General features: G+C 33.9%; 1 protein-coding gene across 2 annotated transcripts in view; it reads left to right on the top strand.

The window, feature by feature from the left end:
• Positions 1-379: 379 nt before the first annotated feature.
• LOC106471070 (TBC1 domain family member 14-like) overlaps positions 380-14,438 on the top strand; it is an 83,411-nt gene continuing 69,352 nt past the window's right edge. For both annotated transcript variants that reach the window (XM_013931658.2, XM_022399692.1), the window contains exons 1-2: positions 380-461; positions 9,929-10,811. In XM_013931658.2, the coding sequence (XP_013787112.1) occupies positions 10,087-10,811 (725 nt within the window). In that variant the 5' untranslated portion in view covers positions 380-461; positions 9,929-10,086. The remainder of the gene's footprint in view (positions 462-9,928; positions 10,812-14,438) is intronic.

Raw genomic sequence — 14,438 nt, forward strand, 5'->3', positions numbered from 1 at the left:
TGGACCAGGACGACCCGGACGCTGCTCAGTTGTTTCCTTGTCGTATTTCCCGAACTATACGATGTTGACTGTCAAAAGCGGGATTCTCAAATTCTGCGAAATTTGCCGCTGACTTATTCCACCATCTGCTTGACCAACTATCCTTCCTCTAACAAAATCTGACAATTCGAGGGAACACATATTTCCCACATTTTCTATAAATTATCAAATTAATAACTGATAAACAGTTAGTAAACCGGGACTCCATCGGGGTCGAGGTAACTAAAAATCTGACGGGTACCTGGTTTTTCAAGTAGCAATTCCAACCTGTATTTAACTGTCGACCGCTCTGTTTTTGAGGAAATGTAGAAAAAAAAAGTGCCCTATGCTTTAAGGTGGCGCTTCGTTTACGCACGCACGCACACACATACATACACACATATAAAGTATATATTAGTTAGGGGCGTGTGTTTGTGTTTACGGTAAGAAATGTCCAGTTTTTAATTATATGTGTTTGTTATAACTCAATAATACAAGAATAATGAAGTTCGTATAGGTGCACACAGATGAAGTATAGGTTTGAAATTCGTTACTGTTGTTGGTAAAATAGTCTTAGCCTTAGATGAGTAGTGCGCCCTAACAGTAACACTAACAAGTACTGAAGTTTGAAGTAGCAATACTTAAAATTAAATTTGATGACGAGGAACCCACATTTTATATTTACTTTTAGAAAATAAAACTAAGTTTGAAAACGGCTTGAACTAGTAGTAGTAATGAAGAAAACTTTATTATAAGTGTACAAAGGCACCTGATGATGATATGATTTTGTCGAAGATCTGTACATTTATTTACAATAAAATTTTCTTCATTACTCACTCAAACCGTAGCCCAAACTTATAGTTTTTAAGTAGTGATACTATACTATTAATAATTCAGATAATAAACTGAGTAACGGTAGTTCATTTGAAACTTCTTGTTTCGGTAGTTAAGTGCATGTTTCAGGAAGAAAAACCAACATGCTTTTTTATTACTTTAATATTTATTTATCTTACGTTTTTGATTTTGATTTATAATTATATATATGTACCTTTCAATATTATCTACATATGAAGTACATTTAAATGAGTTGGTGTGCAAAATGTTATTCTGTGCTTCAATTTTTATTTTCATTGACATTATGTGTACTTTTAACAAAAGTAATGTAACTTTTAAAATGTTTCACAGACGAGAAGCAAGGAGACAAGATGAGCAAAAAGGCTAAAATTAGAAATTATACATGAACAGTTATAGGTTCTATCATGTTTTTTGAAATCTGGTCAGGTTAAATTATGTCCAAAATTAGATGCCCCAACTTTTGATATTATATATTGGATAGGATGCTATATCCATTTTTTAATAATATTATTTAGACGTGAAAGATTTCTAGTGTAATTTCTAGTGTTCAATAATTGCAGCTATAATTAGATTATCAATCAGTAAAGAGATGGAGCTATGAGCTACAAGTTTGTTCTTGAAAAAACCTCGGAGTCATTCTATGAGCCACTATGCTGAGGCTAAAAGTATAATTATAAGAGAAGAAATTGAATTATAATGGATTATGATATACCTATATACTAAAAACTTTATTAATAGGTATATGTACTGTAAAATATATTATTATTAAACTTAGAAATTTGGGCATTTAATGCTGTACCTATACACACATCCCTGAGAGAAAAAAAGTAGATTTAAATTCATTCTCTATTTTTGATAAAAATGATCTATTTTCCACTTAGGCACTTGCAAAATGTTAGCCTCCTTACTGTTAATGGAAACTCATTCCATAAGCTAATAATCTTATTAGAAAAGTATTATTTTCTCAACTAGAGTCTAGCCTATATTCTCCAAATCTTAAACTTTTGCTCATTCGTTCAGAATATGACACAAAGGAAGAAATCAGTAGCCTTTATCCATTTTGGTCTCCCATTAACAGGAAACTTCAGTTATATTACTTCATGCCTTTCTTATCTCAAAATAAATAAATTTATGTCAATTGTCCCCATAAAATAAGCATTCAATCTTCAAAATCATCCTATAAGTAGTAGCCATCTGAACTTTTTCCAAATTCAATGGTGTTCTTAAGTTAAGGAGTCCAAGACTTAACACAATATTACAAATAAAGCTACCTAATGACTTGTACAATGAAATAACATTTTTAGACTTGTATTAAATATTTCTGTAAATACAACCTAAAATGCTACTTGCCCAACCAATAACAACAGCACATTTACCAGCCAGAACAAGAAGATCCTTTTCTTCCATGACATTAACATTGTTAAGGTTATTCCCATGAAAAGTATACTTTCCTTGGATTTATTATAATTGAAAACCATCTGCCATTTATTTGCTCTACTCACAAAATAATCTAAACCTTTTGTAATTTAGCAGCTTTCTTCTTACGGCCAAGCAACACTCAGTATCATCAGCAAATTTAACTCATTTATTGAACATTTCTTCATCTAGGTCATTGATGTAAATCATAAAAGAGCAAAGGTCCTAACACTAGACCCCAAGGTACCTCTTTTGTGACATTAATCCAGTTTGACTAAAAAAACCAACTTACCCCTCAGAACTAAATAATTATTTTTTTAACAAGCTTTTTTATGTGGCACCATATACCATAAGGTATACTTTGAATGTTTTAGTTTAGATATTAGCAAGATGGTACATTATATTAACATTAAAAACAAACCTCAAAAGTAGGCCTGGAATATCTAGAACATTCTAACTTTGACATCATGAAAATCTAGTAACTTTGAGGAACATCTAGAAGTGAAACATCAGATATAAATAAATTTGGGCCATTCAAGTATCTAAGCTTATAGTGAATTAGCCCATTTTGTTGCTAGAGTGCCAGTGTGAGGGAACTATTTGTATCAATGTTAGTTGTTAAGTATATATTCACTATAATTCAGTTACTTGATAGATCAGCTGTGAAATTGTAGAGGTAGATTTTTTTCTACATTAGTCATAGTATACTTAGTAAATGTAGGCCTACATCTTACAACAATGTACAAACCTATAGAAATTTTAAGGAAGAAATAAACTAATTTGTTGTCATTAAGTTTATTGGACATTAAATTTTTTCACAAAATTGTTCAAAATGTCCAGCCCCCAAAAAAGAAAAGGTATTACACTACCAGTATGAAAAATGGGCTTATGTTTACCCATTCACTAAACTTTAACTTCCGATGTGACGTTATAAGGTAATATTAAAGACTTATTGGAGTTAATGAAACAGTTAAAAGAAAATCAAGAAGAGAGAAATAAGAAATTAAAAGAAAAACAACAAGAATGAGTCAGAAAATTAAAAAAAGACCAAGAAGAAGCAATTGAAAGCTACGACAATGAGATATAAAGTTTATAGAAACCTAGAATTGTTTGGAAAACTAATAGAACAAGAAGAAGAAAGAGACAACAGATTAGAAGAATGAGACAAGAATTTAAGAGAGGAGTTAAACAGAAAGAAAAAACATTTAAAGGAGATATAAGATCAAAAATAAATATGATCGAAGACAAGATCCATGAAGCTAGTGGGGTTGTATAGAGGGATTGCAAGTTTGAAGAAATGCAGAAGGACATCAAAGTGGTACAGGAAGGTTGTAATGACAAAACTGAAAAAATACAGAGAGTCATGAATGAAGTATAGAAAGATTGTAGTAAGAAAATTGAAGGTGTAAAAAAGAGAAGTCAATGACAGAAAAGGAATTTTTTGGTAAAAGAGTTGGTAAATATAGAGCATAAACCAGCGATACTTCTTTCTATATCAGCCCAAGAGTTTCAACCCAAAACACCATTTACTATTAAATATGGAATAGAAGAACCTCTTTGGTCTCCACGTATAATTACTACTGCTGTACTGTCTGTTACTGTAGGTGCTTTCTGGATTAACATAGCCATGTTACCATCAAACCCAGGTCCAGAATTGAGCTTACCAGTTCAATGATATTTACCAATTAAGTAAACCAACAGACTATGTTCGAAAGGTACCATGGGAGGTATATCAGGCTCAGTTCGAAACAATTTCCAAAATGACCAGTTGGAATAGTTAAGAAGAAGCTATTAATCTTCATGCCCATTTAAAAGGATCTGCTTTAAAAACAGCTGAGAGTCTTAATAACTATCAAATGTTGGTAGCTGCATTATTCAACAGGTTTGGAATGACACACCAAAAGGAAATATCCAGAATAAAGTTCCATAACAATGTATAAAGGAAAGAAGAGGTCTTAGCCAGACTTGCAGAAAATTTGGAAAGAATTGCACAATTAACTTACTTGGACACTCATCATGAAATGATAAATTCATTGGCACATGACTAATTTATAGATGTTATAACAGATGAGGATATGAGAATTAGGCTGAACCAAACTAGGTGTTCATCTTTAAATGAAGCTATTTAGCTGGCAGTAAAGCTTGAATCTATTAAAGTTGCATTTAAACTACTAAGGCTCCATCTAGAAGCTATAGGATCATTAGATTTTGTAATATTGAAACATCATCTCTCCTTAAGAGTAGTCTAGAAGAACTGAAATAATTATATGACAGCTAATCACACAGAATGGGAGAAATAGACCACAAGAAAATAGGTGTAACTGCAAGGAACTGTAGACTCTAACCTGTATGGATTAATAACTTCTCTCAGAAGATACTAGGAAAAGGGAACTTTTATAATTGTGGGAAATATTGCCATTATAGCTGAGACTATAGGTTAATGAAAGTGTTCCAAAATGGGGCAGTAATTTCTTGATAACCTAATATATATCAAATCCACATTTTCACTTTCATCTACGTAGGCTTTCAAAGAATGTCAAACAAGATTAGTAAGGCAAGATTTTCTCTTAGTGAAACCATGTTGACTACATGGCAAGATTTTAAACCTTATTAAATGAATTTGCAAAATATTTTATCAGGCTTTCAAAAAATTTTCCCACCACTAATGTAAGACTAATAGGCCTATAATTACTTGGAAAATGTTTATAACCTCCCTGACTTGCAAGAAATATTAACCTCCTTTAAAACCATATGGGAAATGTTATTTGGCTCAGGAGCCTTATTATTTTTTAAACTTCCTAATTTTTTCTTAACTAGCTCTTAACCAGTGTGACCATCTCATTCGGCAATGTTTACATTCACCAACTGTTCAAGATGAGGAATATTACTTGAATCTTCATGAGTAAAAACTGAAGAAATAGTGGAGTTTCGTAGTCAAGCCATCTCATAATCATCAGAAATGAGCCCTCCATTGTTATCCCTCAAAGGCTCTGTTCCCATTTCAATGCCCTCTTCCCCCAACTGTAACACAGCAGTAGTCTGATGGCACATAATGGTAAAAATCAGGTTTCAGTACTTGTGGTAGGCATAGTACAGGTAGCCCATTGTGTAGCTTTGAGCTTTACAAACACACACAAACCCATTCTGACATTTTACTTATTCTTAAAGTAAATTTTACATTTTCAGCCATTCTAACACTCTCCCATAGCAATCTTTACCCTAATTCCATATATTTTCTGTCTTGCAACATTTTTTATTGCCTGATGTGTTTGATCTTTGATTCTCTTAGACTCCCATCCTTAATTTTATTCCTTATATTCTTTGTTAGCCAACTTGATTTTTTTACTTGCAGCCACTCATTTTTCTTCTATAAGGAACATGTCTAACTTGGATATATAAAAACAAATTCATATTTGATCAGTATCTCCAATTACTTAATTTTCACAATAGATAAGTTTTCTGGCATCCCTTCAAAATTTTCCCAATTCACAATAGATAAGTTTTCTGGCATCCCTTCAAAATTTTCCCAATTCACAATAGATAAGTTTTCTGGCATCCCTTCAAAATTTTCCCAATTCACAATAGATAAGTTTTCTCTCATCCCTTCAAAATTTTCCCAATTCACAATAGATAAGTTTTCTCTCATCCCTTCAAAATTTTCCAAATTCACAATAGATAAGTTTTCTCTCATCCCTTCAAAATTGGTTTTTGATAAGACAGACCCATGTTGAATTTCTTTTATATCATATTTTACTAGATGATTTTTCAAAGCTTATTTTATCAAACTGTGTGGAATTTTCCCCATTAGATATGTAGTATTAAACTGTCCTGTTGTTTCTAGGGCAACTCTTATCAGCCACTATAAGAACAGTAGTAACATTAACAACTATTTAATCATCTGGCACGTGCCTACTGTATATTGACTTACTACAAGTGAAAGAGTGCTCACATATATGATCTTTGATCTCCCTTAAAACCCTACAAAAAAACGGTTTCTTATCCTTCTGCTTTAGTTTTGATTATTTTTTGTTTTATTTACCATCAAGGAATTAATGTATACATGATTCAGGTTCATTCCAGTATTTTCCAAAGAATGCTCAGGGCCTGAAATATTGCTAACATCCACTCTTGTGAAGGCAGATTTAGAATGGCACATTTATTGTGAAAGACTTGTACACCTTTACCAATTTTTTGACAGATGAACTTGACAAAGAAATTCTAAACTTGGCCAGGTTCCTTAACAACATAACATATGGGCAGCAAAGACCATTTGTTCCTTCCAGGCTTTCTTTTAAACTCTTGTTTAAATAATTCACTCTACGTTTTTACCACCAAGGGATTAATTAATGTCTATATGATTTATGTCAATCCTAAGATTTCCACAGAATGATCAGGTTTGTGAAATAATATTGCTGATATCCTCTTGTAAAAACAGAAGGGAATAAAACACAAAAAATCTTGGTCATCTTGTAGTTAACAACAAATACCATGCCATCTGCATCCTTTAAGTGCCCAAATTCCATTTTAACATGTATTAATAAATTATTGTTGTTAGTTTTAATATTATAAATTATTTATAATTAACCAGATTCCAAGCTTTCATATACTTTGGTAAATCTTTCATCTTTATAGTCTCAAAATTAAATTTCTGATAATAGGAACTAAAAATTGCATTTCTTCTGATCTCAACATGACATTAAACCTAATTATGCAATGATTATCGTTCTCTAAATATTTTTTTGCAGACTACAAGGAACCAGTTGGCCCTTCATGACTGTACATGTAGCATTCCTTCTTGGAAAAATTAAAAATTTAAACCCTACTTTTACTTTTCAAAGAATAATCAATTACTTTAAACTTCTTTAAAGTATTGGCCTCTGCTAGAGCCAATGACAAACCATTCCTTAAGTCAGTCAAGTTGTTCGAAGAATGAAATATTTGTAAGTGGAGCTTAGCCTGTCCTTTTAATACTGTTTCCTCCACAATATAGCACAAGGAAATCATAGGCCTTAATCTTATCAATCTCCTGGTTAATAACGTAAACTTTAATAAGATCACTTCTTAGGTTCTTACCTCTTTATTCTCAAGAGTGAGAAAAAGAAACAAAAATTTATCCCTGCCTAGGGCCACAAGTCTATTCTTAGCCCTAAATCATTGAAGGAGTTCTTTTTTACTTTTTAAGCAGCTCTTCTGTTTCACAGTTTTCATCATCATTTGCTCTAACATGATCTTCAAAATGAGAATTCTTCTTCATACCAGCAACTAAACTTTAATATACCCAATATTTGTTCTTTAGAACTTGGCAAGTACATCTATGCTACCCAATACAAATATCTTTATCAGTATGCTTAATGAGAGTCATCCACTGTGTAAGCCTCTTGATCTTCATGGCATTCAACCAAAAGTTCAAATCTATTTGAAAGTGGTACATATGCATGCCTCAGTAGCCCTAACTTTTTTATCAATGCATATCCATCTAAACTCACCACTCTCCCTCGAAGCAACCTTTATCCTAATTCCATCCATTTTATGTCTTGCATCCTTGATATTTGCTTGTAATCTGTAGTTTTTCTCCTCTGAAGCAGAATGTTACCCAAAGCTATCTTTAACGTATTCTCAAGTAAGCAAGCTTTGCTAATGTAGAGTACTGTATCTGTATGAACCTTTTAAAAATTGCATTCAAACCCACAAATATCACACACAACTCAATTCTGGAATGTATCATACCCTATACATTACACCCAACTTATCCTGAATTACTGTGCTTCTAACAATATTTAAGTTTTACTAGTCTTTATTCAAGACACACTCTAGGACACACTATGTTATTAACAGGAGTGATAGTTTAGCAATTTTCCACTCTCTGTAGCTCAGACTGTGGTAATTCAAACTATCACATATTTTCAGTGGATGTGCTCTTCTGGACCCTTACTTTACATGCCAAATTTCAAGGCCATCCATTAAGAAATACACTAGATATAAAATCTCCAATTTTGACTGAATTTTCCCTTTTTTTTTCTTCACACCGAAAGTACGGAAACTTTATTTGATAGAAAAACATACTTAGCTTTCATGGATTGTTTTTCAAACTGCTTAAGTTTGACCAAATTTTTGCACATGGCTGCACAAAAAGTCATGCGAGCTATTGGTCTAAGAATTTTACTATAGCTTTACCTAAGAGTGAAGGTAGACTGTTTTTAGTTTTTGTCATTCAGATTAAAGACGCAGATTTAGAACAGCAAAACTATAGTTTGAAAGCATGTGCAGATAGATAAGTATTGGTTAGCTTAAGCAAACTAGATTAACAATTTCAAGCTCAAATTTTCAAAAGAATCATATGGGTAGATGGTTATTATTCATTCCAAATTTTAAGCACAAATTTGCTAAATTTTATGAAATTCTCCTAATTAAAGAGTGTTTAGCATCATATGGTATTAGCATAAATAATGATACATGATATGGCCGTATCAAGTGCATATGGGTGATGACAAGAAACTGTTAATCTAGTTTCCATGGCATTACTGTAAAGGAAGTTATTAACATTATATTAGAGAGGAAAACTACCACCATTTATTTTAAAGAATCTGATTGGTTCTGTAAAGTATAGGTCAGAATAACAGAGTTGCAGTCCTAAAGCTGATGTTTGTTACTATCGAGTGTCACTTTCTTACTTGCTGTGGTTTGTTGGTGTGTATTGACAAAAAGGATTCAGCTTGTGAGTTAGGGGAATGAAATGAAAATTGGTAGCTATGCTAATAGCATTGATAAGAATTTTACAACAAATATTCATTAATTAGTTAACTAGCCCACATATTTTGTTTTATCCACCGTCAGCACCAAGTTGAACAAAAAATGCTGTCTGACCAACTAATAAATGAATATTTGCTACCAATCTACCCATGCAATAAGTATATAATTAAATTGTATCTAAAATTAAGCTGCTTGTTTATACTTAACAGTTTATAGGTTTATCTGTAGATAAATCTAACATTAAAATCCACTATTAACCAAGATGGATATTGCTAATTACAAGTGCTCCATATTTGATGTTCATTATGTCTCTACTTACAGTGTTTATGGTTAATTGCTAAATTGAATAATTTCCTAATATTCCTAAAACAACAAAAAGTTAGACCTCTTACTATGGAGAAAGAGATAACTGAAAAATCTGTAAATAAAACTTGCAGTATATAATTAAACAATGTACCGTATTTTTCGGAATATAAGACGCACATGTGTATAAGACGCACCCTTATTTTGAAGACAAAGTTTTGGGGAAAAAAAAGTTACAGTCGTATATATACATATATATTATTCATACCTTCGGTATGTAGGACGCAAGCAGATTTTGACATCAAATTTTAGGGTAAAAAAGTGTGTCTTATACACCGAAAAATACAGTAATATACTACAAAACAAGTCTGTTTTCTGAAATTGTAATATTATAAATGCTGAAATTAAATTATTAAGGGGATTAAATAAAATCCTTTTTTTAGCCATTTTTAACTTTTTTTATAAATTTAAGGAGTTCTTCTTTAAATGACAAACATTTTAAAATCCTTCACAATAAAGTTAGAACTGATTATATGAAATATCATCATGTGATCTAACATACTGTGTTCATTTCTTTATTCTGCAGGTTTGATGTCATTTTTGTATACTCCTCACGAATACCATTCTTGACTGCTTTAGAGATCATTCAGTTGAGTATGAAAGTTGAAGTATTCAAACAAAGTGTTTTTGTTGTAAAGAAGGCTAATCAGTGATATTTTCAGTTTATACAAGTATCAGTTTTCTATGTCTGGAACAGCCACTGCTTTTTGTCCTGAAAATTTCAGTGAATCTAGCAGTAATAAAAATAGCCCCAATTTACAGTCATCACTTAGCATCAACAAGTTTTTTGCTGTTTCTGAGCCCAATGGACATGTTCAAAAATTTACTACAGACAGTTCAAACAAGGCAACCTTAGATGAAGTTTTGGAGTCTATACCTCTTGTATATAATCCTGTCACTAAACAGTTACATCCAAATGAACAGATTAAATTATTTGGTCTAAAAAACAAAACAGATGGGTTTTTCATGAAGGATGGCAAGTGTTTCTCAATGGATATTGATTCTCCTTCTTCTGAAGACTTGCCAGAATATGAAGGTTTGTGTAGAAAGCTGAAGTCTATCAGGAGTTCAGAAGGTACTCCATTCAGTAATTCATACTTTGATAATGGTTCCTTTCAAGAACTTCTTGCAAAAAGTGAGAGTTCTTCTATAACAGAAGAAGAAAACAGTGACAAAGTTGATGGTAAAGATATAGATGGTGGACAAAGGTTAGATATCTTACAGAGATGTCAAACAACCATTTCTCTTCCTCAAACTGATACATCTTCATTTACTAGCATATCATCAATAAGTACTGGTACAGAAGGATTAGACCTGACAGATATAACCAGTTTTCATTCAGTAGATGATTTGTCCATTAAAGGAGGTGTGAAACCTAAGCGAAGAGGTTTATCTGGTCTTTTACCAAGGTAAAAAATTTCAAATCTCTTTATAGTGGCAAGTATATACATCAGAGCATTGATTAGAGAATGAAAATAACATGTAACAGTTGAACTTAGTCAGATGTGTTACAATTTATTTAAACAATGAAATTTACAAGAGGAAAATAAGGTTGCATTTTCTATACCTGTTCTACCGTGTTATCAGTTTGTTAGTATTACACATATCTTTGTAAGTGTAAGACCAGTTCCACTAGATGTGCTTAATAGAAATAATTCGGATACGATACCTTACCTCTATGTGTGCAAGTTTTGTTTGTTACTAACTTTGATGCACCCACCTACTCTCACATAATTTCTTGTGGTATAGCTGCAGTGTGATGTGCAAATGAGCATGTGAAAACCCTCCACAAATAGGAGTGCAACACACCCTCCTAGCATAGCTGACTTCTTCTATACTGTATATCACTATCATTGCTTCTCGATTTGGCAGTTGTGCTCAATTTTTGCTCTGTACTTAGTATTGTCATGTGCACTTTTGGTTAATTCTAATGTATTTTGACAACTCTTAGTTTGTTTCATATATTTTCTGTTTACTTAGTATTTGTGGAATATTTTTCTTTTTATGTCCACATTATTTTATTATAGCACCTTCCATTATGGATCTGGCCACTACTGATCCATCACCACTTACTACTTCTGTGGCATCAGACTACATGCTTTTAGTGGAGGAAATTTCAGTCATGGTGTGCCATGAGTTGTAAACTATCTTGCAGTCTGCTATGTGTGTAGAACCTTGGCAACATCTCCAGTTTCATGGGGAATCTGGTCCTGAAAAAAAGGATTTGGAAAGTCCTTTCCCACCTCCAGCCTTTGCTCTATCATCCCATGCTACCTCTCTGGATACACTGGCAGATACACTTACCCTTCTATTTTCCTCATTGATGTGCTTGTGTTCCTCAACCTAATCCCTTCATACATGGCTCCTTTGTTGTTGGGATCTCCTTGGCATGGATGCCCTCTTGTCTCACATGCATCTACTTGCCTCCTTTTTATGAGACCTTTGTCTGGCCCCTTTTTTATGACAGTCTACTTTTGGGGATCTTCCTGATATTTTAGAGTCTCCCTTGTTTTTTGTCTTTCCCAAACCTCACCTATCTCTCTTCCCATGTCTCTTATCCCTGCATCCTCTCCACTACTGATGCCACCTTTTTTGGGTTTTTGCAGCAAGCTGTCAAATTGTTCATCATCGTGTTTACTGATGCCAGTTTCATTGGTGACTATCCTATGGGTTCTAGTACTGTAAGGGCATGGTTAGCCGGATTTGTTTACTGTAGAGCTCTGGGTTCTTCAGGTTCTATCACAACTTTTCCTATGATTTTCTGCCCATTTCCTTCCCCCCCTTCCTCGGGATTCCATTTCAGGCCAGTGTCTCTTGGAGGCAGTTCACAATCCTTTGCACAAATATGCTATCAAACAAGTATTTCACACTTCTCCAGGGTTTTATTCTTGGATTTTCATGGTTCCTAAGAAAACTGGGGACTGGAGTCCTGTCATTAATCTGTCAAACCTCAATCTCTTCATCATCCTTCCGTGGGTTCACCATGGAGAATTTCTTCATGTTTAGTTGATCGTTCACTCCAGGTCTTTGAATGACAAAGGTCGATGTCGAAACGTTGTACATTTGCTGTTATATTAAAGTTTTTCTTCATTACCCATTCAAGCCGTCTCCAGCCATTATTAGTCTCAAAGTGGGTTCCTTGTCATCGAATTTAAATATCGGATACTTACCTTCATAACCCCATCACTCCTACATCCAGACGTTACCTTCATTTTTTTCACAAGAGCTGAGCTTTTCAGTTCTGTGCTCTACCTTTTGGTCTGGTGTCAGTGCCATACATCTTTTGTCATGTGGTCAGAGCCTTTGCCCATCATCTTCAAACTCAGGGTTTGCAGTTCGATCACTACATGGATGATTGGCTCCTTTTAGCCCACACACATGACTCATGTGACTTTGTTTATGCAATTCTACCTAACTATCAGTATAGAGTTTAAGAAGAAAACTAAGCACCGCTAGACAGTGTGGAAGGGAGGGTGGAAAGTGTGAGAGTAAGTACTTGTCAGAAATATATTTTCATGAAAATTATAACTTTCGACAAGTGCCTTATTTCTGCTCACATACATAGCTAGAATCCCAAATTGAATAGGAGGAGAGACCAGTGCAAGGGAGAAAAGAGGAGCATTCTGTGAAAGAATCCAAAGAACACAACCCAAGAGGAAACCCTCAAAGAAGAGGATAATTCATGGAAGTCTGCACCACTTCTGTACCAGATATACTCTTCTCTTAGACATGGAAAAGATGACACTGAGTCGGGCAGACATAAATGAAGAGCACATCTTATTATTGGTAAAAGAAGGGTGTGCCCCAAGGTGAAGAGTGGCTAGGGCATGATGGACCATACATTGCAAGTCCTCAAGTTAAGCCAACCAGAGGGAGAATTACAACCACTGATCGGTAAAAAGGGCACATGTGATCAGAATGAAATACCAATATATCCCTCCCAAATCAAACATACCAGGACCATCCCAAATGCAGTACCATCCCCAACACAAAGACATCGAGGGAAGAGCAAGAGAATGAAGTGGAGCAATGACCAAGAGCACCCATCAACACAGGGAAGTGCACCCTAAATGGATTGATTAAGTGAGCAGGGACACCCTGAACACTTGTGCAAGGACTTATGTTGATTGGTTCAGCTCTAAATCCAAAACTCAACCAACAGGAACCAACATCCAGGCAGGGGTAGGATGAGGGATACCAATATTCATACCATGAGTGTGGTCAATATGTTGTTTGGTTCAACTGTAAATCCAAAACACAACTGCCAGGAACTGACTTCCATGCTGGTTTAGAATGAGGGATCCCAATCATGTCTACATCAGCAGAACACCGCCACCCAACTCTCAACTGAATGGATGGATTATATTTATATTGTATATTTCACATTCAGGAGGAGACCTCCATGATCCACACACACACCCATGGCTTGGAACTGGAAAATGGTAAGAACTTCTCCAGCTTGATAAGCCATCCCACATGTGCTGCTTCCTATAGGAGGAAATGGGTATGTTAGTGAGATGCTTGTTGGAACAGTTGAGGCACATCTATTGGTGGGGGATTTTTCACATGATAAGTTGCATGTGTGAATCAGTTAAACCATGTGAACCGAGAGGGTACATAGCAATAAAATGCTTGTGGTGTATGAAAAAAATTTTGCAAATAGAGGGTAGTACTGAACAAGAATAGTTATATATGTGAGTGGAAGTAAGTACCTGTAGGAAATATATTTTCAGTGTAGGAAAATTAGAACTTTTAACTTTTATTTAACCGTTATATATAAATGTAATTTCACCTATTGTACATATTTAAAATAATTCACTGCAGCTGAAATTAAACAATCCATGTGTAAAAATATAGCTCAATGCTGTGTAAATATATTTATGGAAATATATACTGTGACTAAGAAAATATTTTTAAAATTAAGTATGTTTACAATAACATGTATCTTGTATTTTATATAAATTAATGAAAACCCTATAACTTGAGCACTTTTGAAAGGTGGACCTTTCTTCTTCAGGGGCAAACTGAGAAAGGTG

This window comes from Limulus polyphemus, unplaced genomic scaffold, assembly GCF_000517525.1.
Source record: "Limulus polyphemus unplaced genomic scaffold, Limulus_polyphemus-2.1.2 Scaffold4389, whole genome shotgun sequence".
In the NCBI taxonomy this organism is placed as follows: Eukaryota; Metazoa; Arthropoda; class Merostomata; order Xiphosura; family Limulidae; genus Limulus; species Limulus polyphemus.